This window comes from Macaca nemestrina, chromosome 1 (assembly GCF_043159975.1).
Source record: "Macaca nemestrina isolate mMacNem1 chromosome 1, mMacNem.hap1, whole genome shotgun sequence".
Taxonomy (NCBI): Eukaryota; Metazoa; Chordata; class Mammalia; order Primates; family Cercopithecidae; genus Macaca; species Macaca nemestrina.
Genome location: NC_092125.1, coordinates 36240066 through 36266889, shown reverse-complemented (window position 1 = coordinate 36266889; position 26824 = coordinate 36240066). Strand labels below are relative to the sequence as shown.

At 46.0% G+C, this 26824-nt stretch overlaps 2 protein-coding genes across 10 annotated transcripts in view; one reads left to right on the top strand and one right to left on the bottom strand.

The window, feature by feature from the left end:
* Positions 1-236: 236 nt before the first annotated feature.
* On the top strand, positions 237-18066 carry LOC139357751 (C-type lectin domain containing 20A). The gene is made up of 8 exons (XM_071076125.1): positions 237-299; positions 2920-3276; positions 5171-5236; positions 7295-7660; positions 9101-9208; positions 14380-14484; positions 15261-15346; positions 17937-18066. The coding sequence occupies exons 1-8, from the start codon at positions 260-262 to the stop codon at positions 18015-18017; spliced, it is 1209 nt and encodes a 402-aa protein (XP_070932226.1). The 5' UTR covers positions 237-259; the 3' UTR covers positions 18018-18066.
* Positions 13514-26824, bottom strand: part of LOC105484487 (RAS protein activator like 2) — a 378824-nt gene continuing 365513 nt past the window's right edge. For all 9 annotated transcript variants that reach the window (XM_011746151.3, XM_011746150.3, XM_011746152.3 and 6 more), the window contains one exon: positions 13514-24528. In XM_011746151.3, coding sequence (XP_011744453.1) covers positions 24386-24528 — 143 coding nt within the window. In that variant the 3' untranslated portion in view covers positions 13514-24385. The remainder of the gene's footprint in view (positions 24529-26824) is intronic.

Below are 26824 nucleotides of genomic sequence, written 5' to 3'. Positions count from 1 at the left end.
TCTGAGTCCCCACACAGGCCTCTCTTCCGCATCCTCCAGGCTGCAGCTCCAGCACCTCACACCCTGCTGGCAGCAACAGACACTGGATAAGTATTTGTTTAGTAAAATCCAGCAGTTTGGGTTGCAAAGAGGAAGAGAGTAAAGAGCAAGGAATAAAAGGCCAGAAGGTCAGACGCAGCCTCTGCCACAGTCCCCGCCAGCTCCGGGGCTTGTCCCGTGCCCAGCCAACACCCAGTCATCGCCCAGCCAGTGCCCAGCCATGCTGCCCCAGGCGCTGCTGCTCTCCTTCTGTGCAGCAGGTGAGGCCCCCCGGCCTGGAGGAGGGTGCCTGGCTCCATGCTCCCCAGGGCTGGAGGCTGAGGGGAGGCGGCACTCCCCTGAAGTTCCCAGATTTCCAGGTTGGAGGGGAGGCAAGGTAGAAAGAAATGAATACTTTTCAACCCTCAGAACAGGGGTGGGAAGGGAGCTTCGCCCTCATCACCCCTGACCAGACAGTACTCAGTCAGCACCCAGAAGGCAGCAGTCAGAAACAATGCGGCTCCAGCAGCTTCCATTCTAGCGGGGCTAAGACATTCCTCAAGGAGACGGCCTCGCAGGCCACTTCAGAAGCGTGTGTGATGCAGGGAAGAACATCACCGGGGTGTGGACAGGGACGGGCATTGTGGGGGTCTGTGGACCAGGGGGCGGCAAGGGTTTTCGGAGGAAGGGAGCCGTGGGTGAGTCTGAGGGAGAGAAGGAGCCGCCAAGACAGCCAGGAAAAGCCCTGGCTGGGAGGGTGGCGGCTGCTGATGCAGGTGGGAGGGGAGGGCGAAGGGCCCCATGGGTGCGGCCCAGGTGGCAGTGGGCGGTCAGGTCTTAGGCCCTCTGGCTGCAGAGCGGGGGTGTGTGGGGACTGCCGAGGGTAGAGGGGCCTCGGGCCCAGGTGTCGGCAGGCACGCAGAGAAGGGCGAAGTTCAAGGCAATGGAACTGACTAGAAGCCACAGAGACAGAGGTTGCCACCAGGGCTCCCGGGTGGGGCTGGAGAGGCCGGTGGGAGGGGCACCCTGCATGGCGCTGGGGGGCGGGGGTGGACACCGCCCTAAAATCAATTATGTGGGCCACAGCCAGTCATTAAACAAAAAAATAAGCAGAATGCTTTTCTCAGCGACAGGAAGCATCCTCCGCTGTGGTGGGTGTGAGGAGCTGGTTCTCCTTGGCAAGTGCCTCCTCAGCTCTGGCCCCTGGCTTTGCTGCCACGGCCTGTGCCCAGCTCCTCATTCTCATTCTCCTCTCCTGGGGCATCTACCTTGAAGGGTTCCTTGTGTCCCGGACCTCCAAGGTCCTAGCACCAAGCCTTTCATTCCTCTCTGCCTCCCTCCACAGGCAGACCCAGGGCAGAGCAGAGCAGCCTGGACCAACCACATTTACTGGGACCATGGAGTCAAGGAAGGAAGGAACACAGATCTTGGGGCTTAGGGTGGCTTCCTGGGAGACGTTTGATTTGCTCATTAGTTCCTCCCTCCCCTTCCTTCCTTCTTTCCTTCCTTCCTTCCTTCCTCCCTCCCTCCCTCCCCACCTCCCTTCCTTCCTTCCTTTCTTCCTTCCTTCCTGTCTTCCTCTCTCCCTTCTGTCTTCCTTCCTTTCTTCCTCTCTCCCTTCTCCCTTCCTTCCTTCCTGTCTTCCTCTCTCCCTTCTCCCTTCCTTCCTTCCTTCCTTCCTTCCTTCCTTCCTTCCTTCCTGTCTTCCTCTCTCCCTTCTCCCTTCCTTCCTTCCTTCCTGTCTTCCTCTCTCCCTTCTGTCTTCCTTCCTTCCTTTCTTCCTCTTTCCCTTCCTTCCTTCCTTCTTTGCTTCCTTCCTTCCTTCCTGTCTTCCTCTCTCCCTTCTGTCTTCCTTTCTTCCTTTCTTCCTCTCTCCCTTCTCCCTTCCTTCTTTCTTTCTTTCCTTCCTTCCTTCCTTCCTTCCTTCCTTCCTTCCTTCCTTCCTTCCTTCGTCTTCGTCTCTCCCTCCTCCCTCCCTCCCTCCCTTCTTTCCTTCCTTCCTTCCTTCCTTCCTTCCTTCCTTCCTTCCTTCCTTCCTTCCTTCGCTCTTTTTCAATACATTGAGCCCTTGTGGTCAGCATTGTGCTTGGCCCTAGGAATATAATGATGAATACGGCTCGTTCTTTGCTCCTAAATTGCCTATACCAGGTGGTACAGATAGACAAACAAAAAGGTCTCTTCCCTGAAAGCTTTTAAAAAATTCTGATGCTAGTCCCAGCGGCAGATCTTTGCTCTAGGGTGGGTCTGGAAATTGGTGTATTTGAAAAGCTCCCTAGGTGATTCCAGGGTGCAGCTCTGGTTATGGGTCCCCGATGGAGGGGCAGTGCCCTGCCATGGATATGGGCCTGGAGCTGGGAGCCTGCCCAGGGTTCTTGAGTCTGGGCTGTATTCCTTCCCACTGGGTGGCCTTGGCTATGCCTCTTTAACTCTCTGTGACTTGGTTCCTTCATTTGTAAAACAGGCAGAGTGATGCCTTAGGCAGCTGGAAGAATCCCGTGAGCTGATGGCACATGGCGGGTACTCAGCAAGCTTTGTCTGTCGTTATCAAGCACTGACAAAGGTGCACTGCAGCATGTAGGAAAGGCATCTCACCTTTTCTGTAGAAAGGATGGGGCAGAAGGGTGAGGAGTTAGCTGGGCAAAGGGACTGGGGAGATGAGGGAATGGGAGAATAGGAATTGTGGGTTGAGGGAGCTGGAGGAGGTGGCTGGCTCTTCAAGAACAAGAGAACAGCTCATGCCAAGGCTGGGAGGTAGAGCTGGATATGACTGATGGGCCAGCGACAAAGCACAGAGTGGGCAGGAAGAGGCTGGGAAGTCCCACCAGGGTGTGGCTGAAAGCTCTTTGAGGGCTAGGGGCTGGGCTGGGGACAGCCGTGCTGTGACAGCCTCTCCTGCTCCAGCCCTGCAGCTGGTGAGCAGTAAGAGGGACTTGGTTCTGGTGAAGGAGGCGCTGAGCTGGTACGACGCCCAGCAGCACTGCCGGCTGCACTACACAGACCTTGCTGACCTGCAGCCAAGTGACCTGTTGAATCTCTACTCCCTCATGACCAGCACCCAGGCTTGGATTGGCCTCTTCTTCGACGCAAGTACTTCTGGCCTGAGATGGTCCAGCGGCTCCACCTACACAGCCCTGGAGTGGGTTCAGACGCTGCCCGAATTCGGGGTGGGCATCTGTGCCACGCTGTACACTCGGCTGAAATTCCCCTCCATAGGGGCCAACTCCTGCACAGCCCAGAATCCCTTCTTCTGCTACTATGGTGTGTTCACATTCATATTTCAGGCTTGGTCTTCCCCCTAGGGGCCTCACTCTGTTGTCCAGGCTGGAGAGCAGTGGCGGGATCATAGCTCACTGTAACCTCCAACCCCCGGACTCAAGTGATTCTCCTGCCCCAGGCTCCTGAGCAGCTGGGACTACAGGTGCCTGCCACCACACCTGGCTAATTAAAAAACAAACAAACAAACAAACAAACTTAATAGAGACAGGGTCTCACTATGTTGTCCAGGCTGGTCTCAAATTCTTGCCTTCAAGTGATCCTCCTGCCTCAAGTCTCCCAAAGTGCTGGGATTATAGGCATGAGCCATTGGGCCTGGCCCAGGGTTGCTTTTCAATAGCAAGTGATGGGGCAGGGAGAGAGAGAGAGAGAGAGAGAGAAGCACCCTTTCAGAGGATAACTGGTCATGACTTTACTGTTTTTGCAACATCACTTTCTCTCTGTGGCCTCTGTTTCTATTTCCTCTGCATACCTACTCTGAACACCCCATTAGAAAAAATGGGTGTAAGTCAGGATAGAATAAAAATAAAATCTGGAAAGTTCATTTCTTGCCAGTTAAGGATTTGGAGGAAGGAGAAAAAGAAAGGGAGCCAAGAGGGAAAGACAGGCTGGGGTTCGGGGGATGCATGTGTACCTATGCAGAAGCAAGAGCAGAATTCAGTGTCTCCTTCTCAGAAAGCACAGGTGGACGGTTAGGGTCTCAGAGCTGGGCAGGAGGGGAGCAGCCGTCCTCTGGGAGATCCCCTGCTTCCCGCTAAGTGGGGAGCGGGAGCCAACTCCTCGGGCATCGTTGCGGGAAATCCACCATCGGTACGCCATGCGCAAGGCTCCAGCTGTTGGAGAACAGCAGCCGCCTCCTTGTGTTCCACCGGGCCCCTCTCTGTCCCGGCTACCAGTGCCTCTGACTCCTGTCTTGTTGCTGTTGGGCAGATCATACGTGGGCTGGTTGTGGCATGCACAGCACTTGCCCGATAAGAGTGTCACTTCCTGCTTTTCCCTCTGTCGGCCACGGCTCAATCCAACTCTGTGCCATCCTCACCTCTCAAATAGGGTTATGGAGGACCAACCTCACATATGCCCAACACAGCCACATGGCGCCTGCCCCGGGACCTTGAGAAGTAGCAAGTGGTGGCTGCCTAGATTTAAATGCTGGGTTCCCAAGGGAGCAAAGAGATTCCCACGGGTGGTAAGTGTGCCTCGGACCAGGAGGCCTGCAAAGGGAGGGGTGTGCCTATGGGGTTGTCCCCTGCTCCCCACACTGTCCCCACACTCCACCAAGATGGGTCCTGACCCCTCACCTCTCTCCAGTTCTGCACCTCTGCTGCTAGCACATGGAGTCAAGTCAGCGCTGTCTCTCCTCTGGGTCTGCCCTTGCCCCCTAAAGTCTGTTCTCTACACAGAGTGAGCTTTTAAAAAGGTTAATCAGATCACTTCCCTGTAAACAAAAGAATCAGTAGGCCCTGACAGCACTTAGAATCCTGTCCTTCTTTAGCCATCGGGCCTCGCCTCCCCTCTTTGGCCTCATCTCCTACTCCTGCCCCAGCCACATGACTTCCTTCAGCTCCTTCTCACTGCAGAAGCTTTGCTGTGCTCTGCTTGGGCAGCTCCTCCCACCTCTCTGCAAGATTTGCTCCCTCTCATATTCTCTTCAAGAGCAAGGACTCTGCTTGTCTTATTTCTGTCATTTTTCCCAGGGCGTAGAATAGCGTCTGCGACCCAGTAGGTGCCTAGTATTTATTGAATGGATTGAATCAATGTAGAAAGGGATGGACGAGCCTGTCTGCCCCCGAGCTAGGTTTTCCCAGCGGTAACTGGGCAGCTCCTGCCTGCAGAGGATCCTGGGCCTCCCCGTAACTCATGGTCTGTTTCTGTTTTACAGACCCTGACGTCGGGCACCTCATCTCCACGAAGCCCTCTGTCGGCCTGACCACCTCTCCAAAGCCAGGTACACACCTGCTCCCCATTCCCTTTTCTGGGAATTTGGCTTGTTTTGCCTTGGACGTCTCCATCAGGACCAACCAGCAGGATCCCCACCCCCAGGGCCCCTCTGTTCCCCTGACTCCTGCCTGGCTGTCCAGGAGGGATTTCCAGGCTTTGCTGTCCCCTGACTGAACCCCACGGAGACAGTCATTGTCTTTATTTTTATTTTTTATTTTTTTAAGACATGGATGGTCTTACTCTGTCTCCCAGCCTGGTGTGCAGTGGCACACTCACAGCTCACTCAACATTCCTGGAGGGTGATCCTCCTGCCTCAGCCTCCTGAATAGCTGGGACTACAGGCACATGCCACCATGCCCAGCTAAGTTTTTGTATTTTTAGTAGAGATGGGGTTTTGTCATATTGCTCAGGCTGGTCTCGAACTCCTGGGCTCTAGCGATCCACCTGCCTTGGCCTCCCAAAATGCTGAGATTACAGGTATGAACCACACAGCTGGCCATTGTCTTTATTATTCTGATGGGCCCAGAGGGGAGGGTGACTGGCTCAAAGTCTCCAATCAGAGACTGAAATCAGAGAGTGGATGAGCCCTTGGCTGCAGCCCAGCTGTCACTCTGGGGTTGGGGACTGGGTGGTTTCTCTTCACAGCCCAAGTACTTGCTCATCCATCTGGGGGTGGGGGCGGCTTCTCTGAAATAGTCCCCTCCGGTATTACTGCCTTGGTATCTTTTAGTCCTATCTGATACGGATAAGTTCTATGACAGAGGCGATATACTCACTCACTCTGCTCTGAGGAGTGGCTTTTCTGCATGGTATGGAGTACAGAGTTGTAGAGTGAAGATGGCGTGGGCTTCCCATGTTCGAATCTCTAGTATGGCCCGAGTTCGGGCAGGTTGTCGCCTCCCTCAGCCTCCTTCTCATCTGTGAACTGAGGTTAATGACACCAACTTCTCAGGATAGTAGTGGGGTTTTCAAAGATGACACAGGCCACATGCATAGCTCAGGCCTGGCACATACAAGGGGTTTAATCAAGAGTAACTTTAAAACATCAGTTGAGATAGGGAAAGTGTTAGGGAAATTGGAGGCAAATCTTGATGGGCTTAGGTGAAAGGCCCATGTCCAAGTTTGGGAGGCTCCATTTGAATCTGAGGATGTGACTCCCGTCTCGACAAACAGGAGTGTTTCCTCTTCTGGGCCCCCAGAATCAATGCCTCAGGCCGAGTCCCAGCCACTCATATCGTTTCCAATCTTCCATTGTCTGGAATCTCAGATGTGTGGGCTCATGTGCTGCAAGATGGGACAGGCCCGGCGAGGAGCTGGGTAGGCTGGGCTTGTCCTACCTCAGGACCTGGCCCAGTCCAGCCTCAGGCAGGGACTGGCAGAGGTGGCTGTGGGAGGCTGGCATCTCAGTCTGTCCAGCTCCCCCGGAAGGCAAGGCCACTGAGCCTGCTCCGCCTCCTGTCTACCGGGCCCGTGCCTCCAGGCTGGCCTCTTCTCCCTGGCTCTCCAGGCACGGTGAGCCTAGGAAGATCACACTCTTCCTCTAGTCTGCTCAGTCCTGAATTCGCCTGAGAGCCAGTGGGGGCAGGCACAACCCCTAGAAATCATACTTGAGGGTGACCCCAAACCAAGATTATTCTGTCTTCCTCATAATCTCCCCCGAAATGGTCACTACCATCTTGCCAAGTGCTTACTATTAATATATCACTGTGCTAAACCATTTGTATATGTGATTTCATGTAATCCTGACCTTAGGTACTATTATTACCCCATTGTATAGATGAAGAAATTAAGACTTAAACTGAACTTGTGAGGCCATATAACTACACGAACTCTTAAGCCCTGCTTTCCCTAATGTCTTCCTCACCTGCCGCTATATCTCATCCATTCTTCCTACTTGGTATTTAGTCTATCTATAAAATTGTTGTTGTTTTGATCAAACCTAACACTCAAGGACAAGGGACAAGGGCCCATGTCAGACCAGAATTCTATCCCTAAGGATGATGAGGGCTGGGCTGTCAGAGACCCAGACCCTCAGGCCTGTGAGCTCCACATTCTCTGACCCCAGCTGTGGTCCAGATTGGTGGTCAGACCTTCACGCGATTTGACCAAGTGATGACATGGTCCTCGGCCCTGCTGTACTGCCGCAGCCACCACACGGACCTGGCTGACCTGCAGATGGTGACAGACAAGACAGGCAAGGAGGCCTTGAGATCCATCATGAGTGAGACTGAAGCCTGGATTGGCCTCTACCTCAATGCGAACTCTGGATCTCTGAGCTGGTCCAGTGACCTGGGGGCCAGCATCCCCTCCTGGCTGCAGGTGCCGATGATGGTGAGAGGACTGTGCGCAGCTCTCGGCATCTATATGACCTACTCCCCAAGAGTGTACTCAGTGAACTGCTCTTCCCCGCTGCCCTTCATCTGCTTCTATGGTGAGTGAGAGTCTGCTCTTGCTGGCCCTCGGCCCACTGAGGGTAAAACGAGGTGGGAAATGGGTTTATTTGGCAGCAGGTGATATTGAGGATAGTTCCAAGGAAGCACTTCTAGACTCTGAGGGAAACTGAGTTCTGGAGCAGGCTCCTGAGAACCTTGCATTATAAACTTGTGAGGAAGTTGTATTATTTTAATTCTGGGGATCTTTAAATAATGGAACAGACTCCATCCAGGCTGAGGGCACTGGCAATTAGCAAGAACAATTCATTATTGGACAATGAAGTTAAAAGTCTGAACTTTGGAATCAGACAGTTTACCACTTGCTAGAAATAAGGTGGGCAGCATCTTGGAGCTTCCTTCTCCTTATCTGGGAAACCTATTGAACAAAATGAATTGATGGCACCCACCTTATAGGATGGCTTTGAGGGCTAAGTGAGAAAGTGAATGTAAGGCGTAGAGTAGAAACCCTGGCACAGAGTGGGCCCCTGGTGGATGGGAGCCACTGTCATTGTTCTGTCCCTGTGAATGCATGGGAGCCCAAGCCTGCCTGGCACCCGCATCCTGTGTGATGGGCGTCCTTCTGCCTTGCTCTTTCCTTCTCTCCTTTCCCCTTCCCCCACCTCTCTTTTTTGTAAGTTTTATTGAGCTATAGTTCCCATCTTAAAATTTACTTTTAATTTTTAAATTAATTAATTAATTAATTTTTGAGACAGAGTCTCACTCTGTCTCCCTGGTTGGAGTGCAGTGGCATGATCTCAGCTCACTGCAACCTCCACCTCCTGGGTTCAGGCAATTATCATGCCTCAGCGTCCTGAGTAGCTGGGATTACAGGTGCCGGCCACCACGCCTGGCTAATTTTTATATTTTTAGTAAAGATGGGGTTTCACCGTGTTGGCCAGGCTGGTCTTGAACTCCTGACCTCAGGTGATCCACCCGCCTTGGACTCCCAAGGTGTTGGGATTGCAGGCTCACGTGAGCCACCGCATCTGGCCAAAATTTACCTTTTTAAAGGGTACAATGCAGTGGCTTTTAATACATTCATCACTAATCTAATTGTAGGACATTTTCATCACCCCCCACCCCAAAGAAACCCCTTACCTGGTAGCAGTCACCCCCTCCCCTCCCCAGCAATCACAGACCTACTTTCTGTTTCTGTGGATTTGCTTGTTCTTGGCTGTTTCTTTTTGTGTTTTGGATTTGATGAGACACATGATCCTTATCCATAAAGACACTCTTCCTCCCTGAGGGGCTGCTTGCTGTGAGGATTGGAGATGTGTCTCCTGCAGGGATTGGCACATGGCAGGTGTGCAACAACTGTGCCCTCCTGAGTTTGGCTACCATGATGGGTAACCAAATGCAGGGCCATCAGAGCCTGGGGTGGCTGCTCACCTGCTGGGTGTTGCAGACTCTGCCCTCACACTCACTCTGTTTTCTTGCAGACCCCTCCACTGGACACCGGGCATCAGCAGAGTTGCCTCCACTCTTCCGCACTTCCCCAACTTCCCCAACAGAAGTGACAGAGGAAACAACTTCCAGGCCAGGCAGAGGTGTTTTGAGCCTGTCCTTGGCTGGATCTGGGTCTTCAGGGTCTGGGGAAGTGGCAAGGGTGGCTTGCAGGCTGCATAGGCCCCTCCTAGAAGGGCCAGTGAATGCCTAGAAAAGGGGTGAGCTAAGGGGGCAGCAGTCAAGGGCCACTTATACAGACGGGAGTTTCCCTCTGCTTCCCACCCTGCTGGTCCAGCCAGGGATGGGGGAAGGAGGACTGGGCCACATCAAACTCCCTTTTCTTGGAATTGGGCCACTGAATTTGCAGCTCCAGGGCCAAGAGACCCAGGAGAGGCTGTACAGTCTCTCAGGTGAGAGGATGAGATCCTGGCTTGGGAGACCGAGGGGAAGACACCCGAGCAGTACTCCTGAGGAGGAATCCTCAGAGAGGTCCTGAGGCTCAGCATCAGAGGGAAGCACTGCAAAGTCCCTCCGAATTGCAGGCTCCTCTGCAGGGAGAGGATGAGGGATGAGCTGTTGTCATTATGTGTGGGGAGGTGGCTGGGAAGGACAGTGACCGCATTCCTATAGCACTTTAAAATTCCTGAAACATCTTCACAGCTATTACCTCATTTTACTTCCCAAGAGTTCTGAGGCTAACTAGAATAATTGAGGGCAAAATCACCGTTTTCCTGGCCTTCTTACAGATTCCTGTGTCACACAAAGGGATTATTGCCTTTTTTGAGCACACAGAGAAGTGAGGGCACTTGATCAAGGTCGAGCAGAGCCTCGTTCATTCACTCGTTAAAAAGTGTGGATGGAATCTTGTGCTAGCTCAGGCACAGCCACCAGGCAAGATTTTGGGGAGGGAAGGCTTGTTCTGAAGCTTCTCACCGCCAGCTGGGAAGAGGCTGGTGCTTGGTATAGTCACAGGTGTGGTGGGGACACTGAGAAGGGGAGCATCCCGCCCCTATAATTGTCCAGAGGATTTCCCGGAGGAGGTGACTTTATAACCATCGGAAGGATGAGGAGGATTTAACTTGCAGTGTTGTGGGGTGCGGGGCTGGGTGAGGACTGCAGGTGGAAGGAGCTGCAGGTGGGGTGGGGACAGTCAGCACTGGAGAGTGTGGGAGCCCAGATCCTGCCGGCCGGGCCCTCTGTGAGTCGCCAGGGACCTCACCCTGAAAGCGATAGAGCCCAGGCCGGCCGTGGTCAGATTTGGGTCAGAAGCTGGGTGACAGCCTGTCTTCTTCTCATCTAAGTCTATCCTGGCACCTGCCTGGCTGCCCCAGGCTCACCGGCCACCTGGGCCGCGCTATGGGGTTCAGGAGGCCCTCCCTGCTCGCCCCTGTCTGCACTGGGTTGGGCAAGGCCAGGCACGCAAGAGGCACAGGCCCGGGGAGCCACCGCGCGACGCCACTCGTCACTCGTTGGCGCCCTCGGCTTTGGGAGGGGTCCTGGGCGCAGCGGACCCCACAGAAGTCTTCTCTCCGGCCCTAGGGACCAGCACCGGCCTCGTGGGCGCCTCGCGGGGCCCGGCTTCAGCCGCGCGGCTCACGCAGAGGGGCAGCCTGGAGCCCCGCGAGCCCGGCCCCCGCACCCCTTACCCGCGCGCTTCCGCCTCCGCGGGCTCCGCGGCCCTCCAGCCCCAGGGGGCGGTGACATCCGGCCCTCCAGACAATCTCGCGGCCCCGGGGAGCACCTTGGTTCCCGGGGAAGGACCCAGGAAGCCGGCGGTCACTGTCCAGAATGGGTCTTCGCACCCCGCACCCTCGGCGACCCAGCCCCCCAGCCCTGCTGCGGCCTCTTGGGGGAGCCTCTCTGTCCCCCAGGAAGTAGCTGCGACTCTTCTGGCCTCTGCTTCGAGCCCCACGCTCGACTCCACCCGCGATGCCCCAGCTACTCCCAGGATAGCAGCACCCCCTGGGTCTGCCACATCCAGCCGGACCAAAGAAAGCATTTCGGACTCATTTGGCTCAGGCAGCCCAGCTGTGCCCCAAAGGACAACTGCACCCCCTGACTCTGCAGCCCTGAGTCAAAACACCCGCCCGGAGGCAGCTGGGAGCTCGCCAGAGACCCAAACAGGTGCCTGTACGCGTTGCTGTAAATTAGGACCTCCATCCCAGGCAGGCCCAAGCACCTCGGCGAGTTCCTCTTTTGGGGCAACCAGGCCTGCTTCCATGCATAGGGTGCAGGCCAGGGAGTTGAGGATGAGAGGTGGAGTGTGGTGTGGGGGCGTTGTGTGCTGGGACACAGTCTCCCCACTCCGGCTGCATTCCGGCGCATTCTACAGGGGTCCTGTCTGGCCAGAGCCAGCTCACTGTCTCGTCCTCCCTGGGTAATTTAGGATGGAGATGGAGGTGAAGTGGGGTGATCTGGGGGAGAAATACTCCATTTTGGTTCTAAAAGCGAGTCTGACAGTCAAGAGTGGGAATATATTGGCTCCAGTACCTACTGTGTGGTCTTACGCAATTTTCCTAACTTCTCTGAACCTTATTTTTCTCATCTCTCAGTGCCTGGCATCTGGCAGACACTCAATAAATGGTAGTTATTACCATTTTAATCTCAGTTCTCTAGTGAAATGTTTAGTGACTCATTCCTTCTCCCACCTCTCTCCTTACCTTAATATATGGGGCTGGCCTCATTCTCATTTTATTAATTATAAATGATTACAATTATGAATTATTGAGATTGCAGAATCTCACAGGGCAGGGGCTGTTCTGTATTTCTTTGTATCTCTCTGGGGACTAGGATAGTGCACATTGGTAGATAATTTAATTTGACAATAATTTCCTGAGTACTTGTTTTGAAGAAGGCATTGAACTGTGGATACCAAGATGAGCAGGGCTGTTTCCTGTTTTTAGAAGCACATGGTCTCCTAGGAACTAATGGAGACCGTCAGGACAGTTTGGAAAGTGCTGCACCAGAAGTGTGAACCAAGAGCTGTGGCAGGAAAACAATTCATTTCATTCTGCCTGGAAGGTGGTAATAGGATAGAAGGTGTAACAATGGAGGATTTCATCTGGCAGAAAAGTATAGAAAGTTCTTCCTGGCAGAAGGAACAGCATGGGTAAAGACAGATGTCAAACTGTATGGTTTGCTAGGGAATGACAAGCAGTTTGATGTGACTGGTGTAGGCCACATATTGGGGAAGGGAGTGATAGGGGATGAGGAGAAAGGGGTACACTGGGGGCAAAATCTGAAGGAGTTGATCCCCCAGCCAATGGAGCCATCAGAGGTTTACAGCAGGTGAGCAAAATGCTCAGATCTGCATTTCCAGAAGCAAGGTGCTTAGGATGATGTAGGACAAAGCTTGTATTAGGGTGCTAAGGGAAAAAAGCATTATCAACATTATGTACATAATACAGTCACAACAAGGCTGAAAGGAAATGTCAATGCTTAGGAATCAAGTCTGGAAGAAGATGTGTGACAATGTTAACAGTGACTATATTCAGGGGATGAAAATACGGATGTTCCCTCCTCTTCTGTGTTTCTGAATTTTACACATTTATCACTTTATTAAAGAAATTAATGATGCTTTGGGTGGGGAAAGAGGCCTTTGAAGGCACAGCCAGTCAGAAAAGGAGAAACAGGAAACGTGTGTGTGGGGAAATAATATTGCACAGTCTGGGTAGGTGGAACCGAGGCCTGCTGTGGAGCACTGGAGTGGGAAGGGACATGACAGGGAATTGATTTTACATTGTTCACGAGTGACGTTAACTGAAGTACCAATACAAATACATTTTTAAAAATGCTCAGCTTTGTTCACTGAATCACACAAATGCAAAATTTATAAAGATGGTTACTTTTTATTGCTTTTTGTTTTGTTTTTGTTTTTAGAGACAAGGTCTCACTCTGTTGCCCAGGCTGGAGAGCAGTGGCATGATCATAGCTCACTGCAGCCTTGAACTCCTGGGTTCAAGCGATCCTCCTACCTCAGCCTCCCAAGTAGCTAGAACTATATGCATACACCACCATGCCTGGCAAATTTTTTTTTAAAGACAGGATCTCCTTATGTTGCACAGCTGGCCTTGAACTCCTGGCCTCAAGTGATCATCCTGCCTCACCCTCCCAGTGTTGAGATTACAGGTGTGAGATTACAGGTATCCAAAAGATGCAGTTTTAAAATTTATTTTTGTACTTACCAGTGTAGCAAAGATTTGAAAGGTGATAATGCTGAGAATGTGGGAAAAACAGTGATCTTGGCACAGTAGGTATGCCGACTGGGGCTATTACTCTGGTATCAGAATTTGTGTCAGTTTTAACATGTGCATAATCTTTCATACAGAAATTCTACCTTTGGAAATTGATTAAGGAAATAATAATATGAGGTACACACATACATATGCACCCTCCACACACAGGGCTGCTTGTTGCCGCATTGTTTATTACAGTGCAAAGGTGGAAACAACGTCATGTCCACTGAAAGATTGGTTACATAAGTTATGGTACATTCAGTGAAATACTACTAAGCAGCCTTTAAAGCAAACAAGAGAGATCTTTACACATTCAAATTAACAAATTCGTGAGTGTGAAGGACCTTCTACAGCAAAGTGTTAATCATGGGTGTCCCTGGGTTGGGGAGGGGATAAATTTGCTTAAATATTTTACAATAATATATTCCAAATAAAAGGATGATTTCCATACTTGAAAGAATAAAAAGACATCTGCAAGGCACTGACAGGACTTTGGTGACTGAACATGAGAGCAGGTGAGACGGAGCAAGGGAGCCACTGAGGACACCAGGGTCTCTGGCTGGAGCGCCTCCGGGCATGGCCAGCCATACAGGAAGAGAGGGGGTGCTGGGGGAGAGCCTACACTTGGTTTGGGATAGAGATGGCGATGTTCAGGGTCCCTGGGTGCCATGGTGGGGGCTTTGTGTAGCTGGCAGACAAAATAAGGACATTAGGCCCTTTGGAGCATAGGCTACTGAACAAAAAAAATTGGATGAGGAAAAACCTCCTAACATTGCCCAAGCCCCACAGATCCTGCTGCCAGGGGTGCTTTCTGAAAGATGATAGTGTAGCAGCTCAAGTGCTGGGTTACAAGAGCCTGTGGGGGTGAGTCAGGGATTGGCAGGAATTGAGCTTCCCACATCGCTGGCTTCTGCAGCAACTGTGTGCCTAGTAGTGGCTGTCCTTTCCTGTCTTTTAGCTCAGGGGCAATCACCAGCATCAGGCCACCTTACTCCTGGTTGTATTTGCAATAAATCTTCTATTTTCCTTTCCTGTAGCTGTGACCAGTGTAGGGAGTGGCACTGATAGAAGAGATACAGCCGCTGCCACAGAGGCCCAACATCTGAGTTCAGAATCTAAAAAAACATCAGCACAAAAATCAGGTAACTGCTTCTGTCTACCAAGTTCCTACTCTTACCAGAGGAGCAGTTAAATCTCGACAGTCACTCCTTGGCACAGGGCCCTTGAGACCTTTTCATGAAAGACAACACGAAATGTTGGGAATAGGGATAGGAATAAAGAGGTGGATTCTAGTTTATGCTCCGTGACTATTATGAAAATTTAGGGGACAAGTCTCTGAATTTCTATTTCTCTTCTGTGAAGGGGATGTGGAAAAAACGACCTTGCCTATACCATAGGGTTGTTGTGAGCACCCAATGAGATAATTATAAACTTCATAAATAATAAAATATAATGCACATACAGTCTTATTTTGAGATTGTAGTTCCTGTAATGATTATGGATGGCTCATGGGCAAAGGCTGAATTTATTTAAAGAGTCAGAGAACTTCTTTAGAATTTTCTGTGGTGGGGAGCTCAAGGAGAGGTGAGTGTTTCCAGGTTGGTGTGGAGTATCCACTTACTGGATTAAAATAAGGAGAAAAATACAGAGGAAACAAAAAAGAAAATAATTGCCTGACGGGTAGCCAGGCTGTGGAAGAGCCTGCATTACCCAAAGCCATGGGACTCTTTCTTCAGCCACTAATTGGTTGGTCCTAATTGTGGCTAAGCATTCTTCTGCTCAGCAGTTTCTTTCTTCTTTTTGAAATCCCAAATCGGCATGTAGCATCTATGGTGTCCACTGGGTACTCCTGACTGCTAAGAGCTTGAAATGGCAATAGGATAATATTCCCCCGAACAGGCAGCACCTTCTTTTCCAGGGCACCCTTTTGGAATCCTGAAAGCAGACTTTACCATCTCAACTCTGATGGACCCAGAAGAGATGAAAGACCAATTTCTGAGACAGGTGAGACTTCTGCCCACTCTTCTAATTCTGATCAGTCAGATGATTTGACATTGCAAGACAATCTTAAAAAGCCAATATATTAAGGTGGAAAACCTGTGGAATATGACCTCATCTTGCTCCACTGCCATCACTTTGGCTCATGGTCACAAGTTGGTTATGTGGCACGATCTTTTTGGATCTTTTCTTACCCTCTCCAATGTCTTTCCTAAGCTTTTTTTTTTTTTTTTTTTTTTGTCAAGACAGCACAGAGGGATCTGAGTTTGGGTCTTAGTTTTGCCCTTATCCATTGTGTAGCTTTGGCCAACTTAGTCTTTCTGAGCCTCAGTTTCCTCATGAAACAGGAATGATAATGTCTAACTCATATGGTTGGTGTTATGATTAAATGATATATTCCATATAAAGTGCTTAGCCAATAATCTGACACATAGTTGGTGCTCAATAAACATTAGCTATTATTTTTGAGTCAGGGTCTTGTTTTGTCCACCTTGGCTGCAGTGCAATGGTGCGATTATAGCTCACTGAAACCTCAAACTCCTGGGCTCAAGCAGTCCTCCTGCCTTAGTCTCTCAAAGGGCTGGGATTATAAGCGTGAGCCACTATGCCTGGCCGGCTATTATTATTATCAACATTATCACTGTAGTGTTCTGAATATATACTTATTCCAGACTTTTTTGGTTCTTAGAAACTATTGTGCCATGGGAGACTGTGAAGAGGAAGAATTGTTCCTAAATACTAAGAGAAAAGCTTCAAGCTGGTTTTTAAACATGGTCTAAGGACACATTTCTCAATTATATCAGATAATAACCACAGGATATCAGTGCTAGAGAGTACCCTATAGACTATTTAGCCACAATCTTAATTTTACAGAAAAGGAAACATTGGCATTTATCTGTTAGTTCATTGCAATTTATTCATAGGCCAAACAAATATCACCCTGGCAATTCATTCTAGAATTTCACAAAATCAAGTTTCTGGAAAGACCAGCAATATGTGTGTATGAGTATATAATGTATATGTGTTTATTATAAATTTTACTGATATAAAGAATGTATAGCACACAATTTACAAATTATAATAAAATATACAATACTCTTTATTGTAATTTCATAGAACCAACTGAATCTTACAAAATACTCATGATTTTGGAAAATTCACATGAGCACATGACTGCATGCTTGCCAGGAGTGGAGGGGGGACTGGAGAGCTTTCAGTACATTTTGCTACTGAAAGGACAAGTACGAATGGTGTAATTTAGCATCTGATAACTTTCAAGTAATAAGACTTCAGTGCTGAATATTAGGTCAGAAAAGTTAAGAACCTTTTTTTTTTTTTTTGGTAGGGGTTGGTAAGGTAGACAAAGGAACTTTGAGTTCTCTATGTTGTTTACTTTTTTTTTTTTTGAGACGGAGTCTCCCTCTGTCGCCCAGGCTGGAGTGCAGTGGTACGATCTTGGCTCACTACAAGCTCCGTCTCCCGGGTTCACGCCATCCTCCTGCCTCAGCCTCCCGAGCAGCTGGGACTACAGGTGCCCGCCACCACACCCGGCTAATTTTTTGTATTTTTAGTAAAGACGGGGTTTCACCCTGTTAGCCAGGATCTCCTGACCTCATGATCCGCCTGCCTTGGCCTCCTAAAGTGCTGGGATTACAGGCATGAGCCACCGCGCGCGGCCTGTTGTTTACTCTTTAAAAGTCAGATGTAGCATATTTGATTCTGGCCTGGGTCCTTCAGCACTCCTCAAGGGTATACTCATTGAAGCTTCTGACACCAAACTAGAAGCCATCTACCTTCTGCTTTAAATTGAAGCCAGTGGGGAAACTGAGGTCAAAATAGGGAATTCCGTCTTCTGGTCAGCTTTGTCAGAATGTATCTATTCCATAAATGGATGACCATGTTAATGGAGAGAATTTCTACATCACAGACTTAAAGGACGGCTTGGTGGGGACAAGGCGTATGTGGGGGAAGGCTGAGTATATATTGTCAGTTTTAGTAGAATTTTAAATTCCAAATAGAAGGTAAGGAAACACCGGTAACCAGCTTACCCTAGTTTCAGGATTGGGGACAGAAAACATTTTCAGACACCTACACACAGTGCTCACAGCTTGATTTGGACTAGTGGTTCTTACCCCCTGGCTCTTCGGAATCCTCTGGCAAGGTTAAAAAGAAAAAAGAAAGAAAGAAAGAAAAAAAAAAAAGCCTAGCCTGGTCCAATCCTTAGAGAGATTCTATTTAATTGTTCAATGGTGGAGCTCAGGGGGTACTCCTGTTTTTTTTTTTTTTGTTTTTTATTTTTTATTTTTTAACTCCCCAGTGATTCTGATGAATAATCAGGATTGAAAACCACTAATGTAGTCATCTGTTTTAGTGTTCTGTCATTAAATATATATATATATTTTTTGCTAACAAAATTGATTTATGTATTTTCCTACTGGTAAAATGCTAATAAAAAGAGTCAGGCAGCTGGAGGGAGGCTAAAAACAATTACGGGGTATGGATATGCATAAAGCGTATATGGATGGATAGTTTATGGCTAAGAGGACCATGAGGTAAAAAGACCGCATCAACACTTTCTCTCTTTTTGATGTTTCAGATCCAGGAAGTCTTAAAGCTTACATTAGGTCATGAACAATTCAGACTGAAATGGGTCAGCTTCGAAGTGAACAAAAAATAGCACAGTTCTATGGATATGCCGTTTCCCTTTCATGAAATCTTCTCTGGATTTTGAGTAAATTTTAATTTTGTAATCCCTAGTAGAACAAGATTAGGAAGAACTCGAGATGTGCCAAAAAGCATAGAACTACAACTAACACAAAATAAGACTACACATGAAACCTGCATCCCTGGATTTTACAGAATGAAACAGGGATGCAGGAGAAGATGAGTGTATTTGGGAACAATAATCTTGGGAATGACAAATGAACTTCTATTAAGAATTTAAAATAAAAAACCTGAACCAAACACCAAAAATCCTGAAAACAAACTCCATTAATTTAACTAGAAAATTACAAGAGGATGGTAGCGGTCTAGGAAGCTAAATGGGGCTACACTTCCTAATAAACCAAAGGAAACTTTCTTTACCTGTCACAAGTTATTAAAGAGATTTCAAATTCTGCAGAATTTGAAAGTAACAATTTTATCACAATACATGTTAATGCTAGTTATTTTTCCTAAATTGAAATCTTACTACATGGAAGTTGGAAAATTCTAAGACAGACTGTTCTTAATGTTAAAATATATTTTCAGAATAATATTCTGGCATACATTTCCTTTCTTGTTTCTCTCCAAGTGTCCTGGTCACCCAGGTGCACGCTAGAAGACAGCAATATGTCAAATATAGTAGCAACTTTAGTCTGAAATGTTTAAAGTTAAAGTTTATTTATATTCTTTGTAGGAATATCAATAAAAGACCTCAAACGTATCTATATCTGTACATGTACAAGAACCGTCAAAAATTATTCACAGAACAAAAATAAATCTTCTTTAGAACAAACCCAGGTAATGAAATGCAGATATGGATCTCACATATGGAACAATCTAAATGCTACTAGCACAAAAATATGGCTTTAAAAATAAAATAAAATCTTGGGTTTTGTTTTTCTAAGGTGTATTTCTCTTTCTTGAAATAAAAAATAAATTATTTAGAGCTATCATTGTAAAATAGTTGTGTGTTAACACACTCTTATTAAGGCCCTGGAGATGAAAAACAAAATCAAATTTAGAATGTAAATTCCTCACCGGTGTAACTCAGGTTAATGTGTTGCTGTCTGCTTAAGTTAATATAACTAGGAAATGTCTAAGCACCAGTCAAAATTTAACCTAATTTACTATTTAACTTTTCTGAAGGTGGTCATTGAGTCAATTAGTATTTAACCTTTTGTTGAACTGGGAAATTGAAATGTTTCCCTTGAAAATTTGGAAATCACATAAAATGATATTTACACATAAATATCTGTACCCCCACAAAGATGATGGAGGTCCGTAAAACACAACTTCTGTGGAAATCTCTCTACAACAACAAATAAATCTGGTTTTAAGTCTCAAACTAAAAAAAAACCAAAAACTTTCTAGGGTCAAATGAGGGTATTTAAGTGGAAGATAGAACTGAGTAGGAAATGAAAATGCATGCTGAAATGCAGGCAAAGACTACCGCTTTCCTTTCCTCGGGAGCTCACTGCATTTCCCAAGTCTTGCTGTGTTGGTTACTCAAGCACTTGAGGCTTAACTGATCAGGAACTGAAACTACTTATTTCTGGATCCTACTCTCAGATCAGTGATATTCAACTTTATTTCTATGATTCCCCATGGTATCAATGATATCTAGGGTTCTTGAGACAATGCCAAACCAAGTCAATTTCAAGTCACTTTAACTTATATATACATATAACACATATACTACATTTTTAAGGATGATAGAATGACTGTCATAAAATCTAAAAAACGAGAGCACAAAATCTGAAAATCTCAAAGTTTGGGAATCATTGCTCAATAAAATGGATTAACATTCAGAAAAAGGAAGCGCCAGGAATTCTGTTTTGTGTGGGTGTGTGCATGTGTTGTCTACAGAGACTGCCTTTCTATGTATCTATGTATTTTAAGAGTGGGCAAGGGATATAAATCTTCCTGTTTCCTGGAAACTCTGGGCTACTGAGAAGGCTCTGCTTATGCATTCATTCCCTTATGGGTCATGTCTCTTCCTCAGGTTCTTTCACTCCTCCTAAGATGTTTATTCTATCTCATGCAAATTTCATCACTTTTGTCCTTCCTAAACCCAAGAGTGTACATAATTGGGTCATGACAATGAGAATGCTTCTAGAACTAGTAACAATCATTCAAACATGAAAAGAGACTCTAAATAGAAATTCAACACTCCAACACTTCTTGCTTTTAAGAAACTAAATCCTTCAACTGACGTATTGAAAAAACAAAGTATCTCAAATTATCGGCCCCCAGGTAAGGGGTAGGAAGGCAACTATTTACTGCTCTATTTACTGCTGGGGTAAGCAGGAGATTTCACTATTAGACTTGAAAAAGGGAAGGGGAATGGAGAAGGGAGCCCTTTTGGCTTTCCACAGTTGATAGGAGAAGGTGGCCTCCAAAGGTGTAGCTGAAAATGCAGTGAAGCTGTGGCATGTGGCTGTTGGGTTTGGCCCTGTGACAAGTCTAGCCTGGTGTCAAGCATGTGTGGGGCTCAAGGTCACAATGGAGTAGACTGATGGGACTGAGGTAATGCTGAAGAGGGTTCCTTTCCCACGCTCAGTCCCATAACCAGCCTTCTCAGGAACTCCAAGCTAGAGATGACTAAAACTAACCCTTGATGGAAGGGGAAACAAATATGAATGCAAACTCACTTGATGGCAGTAATTTTGCTCTGGGACTTCCAAAGAAGAACTCTGTTCTCAATCTGGTGTACCTCTGAGAACACAGTGAAAGCCAGGGGTCTACAGAACCACAGACGCATAAACAAAGGCCCTGGGTAGACTAAGATCTGAAAAGCTGTACTTCCAAAGTCAAGCTCATTCTTAAGGGCATATAGTTAATGCTCATAGCAGTCTTAGGTAATCTTTCTTTTTCTTTCATAGTCTTAACACCATCACAGAGAAACACAGAAGCAGACCAGTCAGAGAAAGCTAATTCTGACCAACTTGATACCATATGAAAAAAAGCAAAAAGCTATAGCAGCATGATTACCTCACTTTACCACATTTTTCTTACCGTTAGACTGCCATAAATCCAAACAGTACCTTGGTGATAGTGCTTGGAACACGGTAAGTGCTCAAGTGCTTGTTATAGTTACCTAGTTATAATCTCTCCTCTGACATGGCTTTTATTGCAGAGACTCAGGGAATATGAGGACCTGATGGAAATGTGACTCTTTTTGCTGCTTCAGCTCAGATTGCTTATTGCTTCAGTAATATAAAAGGGGAACATGAAGCTCTTTTCTGACTCCTACCAACACTGTCCTCATTAATGGTCAAGTCTGTTGTCAGCTTGACATGCACTTTACAAGCACTTCACCTGAATTCCAAATTCCACTCAACCCTCATCTATCCTGCGACCCACAATGTGGTATTGTTTTGAGGGAAACAGGAAGTGCAAGACATTGCTATCTTAATCTATTTGCCCCTCTTCAGCCTTGTACCTCCTCCCAGCAAAACAAAGTTATTTGAACTGAGGGAAAGCCAATTAAGAAATAGCTCCATAAAAATTATCACCTGTTGGTGGCTTCTCTTCTTAAAAAATCCTTCAGAGTAAGTTCTACAGATTGCAGCATTCTCTAAAGAAATACTGAGAAAAATGTTTGGACAGGAGTAGGCTCACAGGATAACCTAACATTTAACATCTGTCAACAACTCTGAACTTTTAGTTTACTTGTAATGCTCTTACTATTATTATTTTTTGCTATTTCTTCTTCATTCAAGATAACCTGCTAGTAGAAGGCTGCATAATCTGTCCAAATGTTTTGGGCATTAAATCTTCCAGTGAAGACAGCCCTCTAAGGAGCTCCCATAATGCTAATAAGATACATTCTATCCATCAAAAGCACATTTGATTTTTTTTTTGGGCTTCTCTCAATTCCCAATATAGGTAATTTTATCGGCCCTCTGTAATCCATAATCAGCACTTAAGAGCTTCCAAACCTCAATGGCAAGACATCACCCACATTACATACTTAAGGCCAATGAAACTGACAATTCTCTTACCAGGTTTTCTGTGGCACAACTGAAGGCTTTTACAAAGAATGAATTAAACATGGCTTGAGCTGAGAATAGCCAGAAACAATAACAGATCTATGCTTACATCCCTCCTCCTTCAACAAAGGACACTACACTTTGCAAGTTAGCTCTTTTTCCTAATAAAGTAAGTGATTTTGACCACAGTGTGCCCTCCGCTTGGAGAGAAGGTGTAAGAATTTGCAAAACAAATACCAAAGGTGAAGAAAATGTAAGAGTACCAAAACAGCTGGATATAAAGTGTGCAGATCAGATAAACACAGTGAGAAACTCCCATTTTAGATCTCTGTCTGGCAGAAACAGGGATTGCTATGAAATAAACAGTTTTAAAAGGTTGTGGCTTATGTGGCCATGGTGAGGTTGCTGAAACATAAAGTCCAACACAAAGATCCACCTGAGAGAGGGCAGAGATCAAGAGGTTGGAATGCAAGCCTGGGACTCGGTGAAAAGGAGGGCTTGGTGTCTGTCGGCATCACTCAAAAGAGGGCACTATACATGTTCCCTTATAAATAATCTGTTATGGGGAAACACTCACTTGATGCATATGGCTCCCTCAGGTCCTTTTTTTTCCATCCCCTTTTTCTAGAAAAAAGAATTCTTTAAAGCTTATAATTTAAAATCAACATCAACTTATTCGAGAAACATTGTTGCTTTCTCAATATAAAACAACTGCTTAGATCTTGCTTAAAGAGGTTCAGGACCCTTTTAACATTATATCTGAACAGCATAGAAGGCATGAACTTTTCCTATTTGTGCAGTTATATGTACATATGTATGAATATATATGTGTATATATATTTGTATATATAATGTCTGTTTAACATGTAACACGCCATACTTCTGGTAATCAAGGTTGCATTCAAGATGATATTTCACATCTTTGGAAAAAAGGAAATGAATTCATTTCCATGACTTTTTCTGTTCTATAATAATAAGGCTATAGATGACAAGTGTTGAAACTGGGTCATTATTGTCAGATCTACCAGCATGGGAATAACAATTGGAATGTGCCATCCTGACACTTTCAATTTTTTTCTTTTTCTTTTTTTAAACATGAGCAATCATCACTTTTAAGGGAGTGATGCTTCAAATTTGGATTTCCTTTCTTTATTGAGGGGATAAGGGGAAGAAGCACTTTAAAAGTTAAAGATGGAGATAAAATTACCCCCCATAGATTTGCTAGTACAATGGATAAAGTCTTTATCCCAAACAAAAATTATAACGTAACACACAGAAAAAAATTTTAATAGGAAATATTCAGAGATTCCAGCTATGGTATGGTTAGCCCTTTTCTGTATGGAAGAAAGGGTGTTGATTTGGATGGCTTATGGACAGCTATTTAAATAACCTCTCCAGGGGAGAGTAAACCCTGTTGGTGACGACAGCTCCCACCATGGGGAGGAAAGCGCAGTGAATGTGTGAAGATGAAGATGGTACGTGGAGAGACAAATATTTATAGCTTTGTAAACTCTAAAGAGGAAAAAGAACACCCTTTATTACCATTGGGGTTAAAAAAAAAAGCCCCTATCTAAAAGAGAAGATTCCCATCTGCTGTAGACAGAGGAAATAAACATATTGACAGGAGTTCCATCGAAATTACTCCTAAAGTCCAGTTTTGATGCAACAGCTTTTGTCTGTGTCCTCTGAAACAGTGAATCCCCAAATCAGATTAGCTTCCAACCAGAACCAGTCTTGGTTGATCAGTGGAATAAATTATTGTTTTGTATGGATCTTGGTATTTGCATGTTTTCTGAAAGGACAAGGGGGCCAGAGTGGGGTTTTTAAACTAGTAGATGAATCCCTGAAAAATTCCTTCTCACAATGTCCTATTGCACTCCATGTGCTTCTATCAGATAGATGCTTGGTCTCTACCTACTGAACCTACAGGCTCGTGTCTCACTCACACAACAGTTCCTACTTTACTTCCTCTAACAACTGCAGTGCTTTCAACAAGAGGAAAACAATAATAAAAATAGCAATAATCAAAAAGGTAATCTACATTATTAACTTCCTTTTGGTATATTACAGTGATATTTTCTGTACATGGCCCAGAACTAAGTTCCCTATGTACATAGAGATGTGGGGGAAAAGCATTGACCTTGGAAGTCACTGCCTTATGCCCTGAAAGACAAGGTTCCTTTCTTCATTCAAGAGTTTCTCACCACATTGCCATTGTGAAGTAGCAACATTCTGTAAACCTGGAGGGGCTAGGTAAAGGTCTGGGGATAGGAGAGTGGATCAGTTTCCTTCTGTCTCCTTCCACAGTCTGTCTATTCACAAAGCCCGTCAGCAGCTGCTGTTTTTGAATTCACCATTCTCCGTGATGGAAAGCTTGGTGGGGTTGGTGGGGGAGATGCCATTGCGGACCTGCATGCTGTACCGCTCCTTCACTTGGGTCAGCGCGCTCATCAGTCTGGTGTTGGCTGAATCCAGGGACACGATCCGTTTTTCCTACAACACACCAATCATGCCTTTATTCAGGCTATAGGCAGGAGGTAACACGCTTTCTTTACTGAGTGACTAGTCCAGTGCTTTCTCTCAAACAGCCGTATGCATGGTGCTTCCCAAATGGAACGTCTCTGCCTCTTTCTCCACACTGGTCAGGTTCAGCTTCCCCTGAGCCCAATGGGTCTGTTTATTTTTTGTCTCTCTCTCTCTCTTTTTCTTTCAGCATAGCAGGGCTTTTTATTAAAAATCTCTTGGGACATTAGACTTTCATGTAAAAGTGATACCATGTGTTACTTGAGACTATGCAACAGAGGTATCAAGCTGCCTTACTTACTATACTAAGTGCTTTAGGTCAAAATTGAAACATGGAAATTAGGTGGCAAAGAAAGAAGCACCAGAGGTTTCATTTCGTAGAGGAGAAGAGCATGTGATCTATGGGTTCTTAGCCCCCAAACAGGGTATATCAGTCACATTTGGAAAGAATTCACATTGTGCTCAAAATTAAAACAATACATGGTGGCAGTGTAGAGTCACCAACAAGGTGAGGATGCAACAGCAAGAGGGGAAAAAAGCAGCCAAAAAGCTCAGACCAAGGAGTTACTTGAATATGGGGAGGGAGATGTGGCCGAAAAGGGAATGCCATCAACATAACACATGAGAACAAACAGAGAACACAGGCTCCTAGACCCATTCCAGCTCAGAGTTACTCCAGGAGGGCTGCCCAATACGGAGATTGCTTTCATTTTACTTTTGAGTCTCTGAAAAAAAATGCTTTAGAAACAATATTTGGAAACCAAGCATTGGTGAATATACACACACAAAAACCAAGGGGGAAAAAAAGAGGGAAAAAAATAGGCAGTCTAACTAAAGGAAGTAGGACTACCTAAAATTTTTTTATAAAATCATTTAACCAAAACATTATCAGTCTGATAAAGATTAGGTTAGAAGAGATACCCTAATCTTAGCTTCAGCAGCTCAGTAAATCATTCCAGAACCTTTCTAACATGAAGTCTATAGTTTTCAGAAAACAACACAGGAAACAGTCTTTACCTATGCCTGTAAAATTAAAAAGAAAATAGCATATGGGGAATACCTCCAAAGCCAAAAGGAGCTTTACTACCTTAGGGGTCTTTTAAATTGACCCTGAGAAAAGCATGGTAAAGTTTAGTCATGGTAAAGTTCACAGAGGAGGTAGCAGGGCTGAGGGCTGGTGCTGCTCCTTGCTATTAAAACAGCAGCTACCCAGGGCTGTCACGTAGTGCTACACTTTGGGACACATGCTACTGGGAGCAAGAAGAGTGAAGACCACGGCCCTGGGGGAAAATCTAGGTAAAATCATGTACCACCTGGCATCAAATAATACTTCCCTTTACTCTCCTGCTTTCTGGGGGCAGGAAAGCAGGATCTGTAAGGTAGCAGTGCTGGTGGTCACAGTTTCAAAGTGTATTAAAAAAAAGAAACAACAACAAACTAGCTCTTGCTTGTCATTATCACTTAAAAAAAAAATCTTTCTTTCCCTGATGGAGAACTCAAGTGGTAAGATATACAAAATCAGCATTATTAATGACCCCATGCATCTGGTATAAAATGCTTTTCATTTTGGGAAAGTAATTCATTTTAAGGATAGGCAAAACTAAAGGAAAGAGCTGCAAGGCTTCTAAAAAATAATAATTAAAAAAATTATAACCAAAGAAGTTTACTGGGATAACAAATACAGATCTTTGAAAAGCCAATAGGTAAGAACCGGCCAGTGAATACTAGAAAACAAGAGGTAAGAGCTAAATATGATATTCCCCCCTCCCTACCCGCATTATTAGGAATGATCTCTAAACTGAGTAACTGATAATTTCTTGAATGATTAAAGAAAAGATATTTCAGAATTGGGATAAATTATAAGGCCTCAATACTAAGGAAATTAGGATTCTCCAGGGTTCATCCAAAAATAAATCATTCATGAAAAACTTGATTTTTAAAGGGTCAAAAAGAAGGCTAAGAATGACTGTAATTACTTATTGCCTAAAAAGGTAACAACTGAAGACAAACAGCCCCACTACTAAACAGCAGAAAGTTTCCACACAAAGAAGCTCCCTTTGTATTTCCCCCTATTGCCAACCACTCAAAATAAAACAAAATAGTTAAAAAAAATCAAATAGAGACTTATGAAAGTCAAGTTCAGTTGGCAAAAGATGCTCGGATATTTCAATTCTGCCTGGATTGTAAGGGAAAGCAATCTAGTCCACACCTGATAGGAAGGATTTCCATGTGGGGAGTGGCAGGAGCTGGAATGTGTAGGAGGCCA

Coding starts and splice junctions, on each gene's coding strand:
- LOC139357751 (XM_071076125.1), top strand. CDS start 260: ATGCTGCCCCAGGCGCTGCTGCTCTCCTTCTGTGCAGCAG. Junction 7,661..9,100: donor GCCCTTCATCTGCTTCTATG/GTGAGTGAGAGT, acceptor GTTTTCTTGCAG/ACCCCTCCACTGGACACCGG. Junction 9,209..14,379: donor AACTTCCAGGCCAGGCAGAG/GTGTTTTGAGCC, acceptor CCTTTCCTGTAG/CTGTGACCAGTGTAGGGAGT.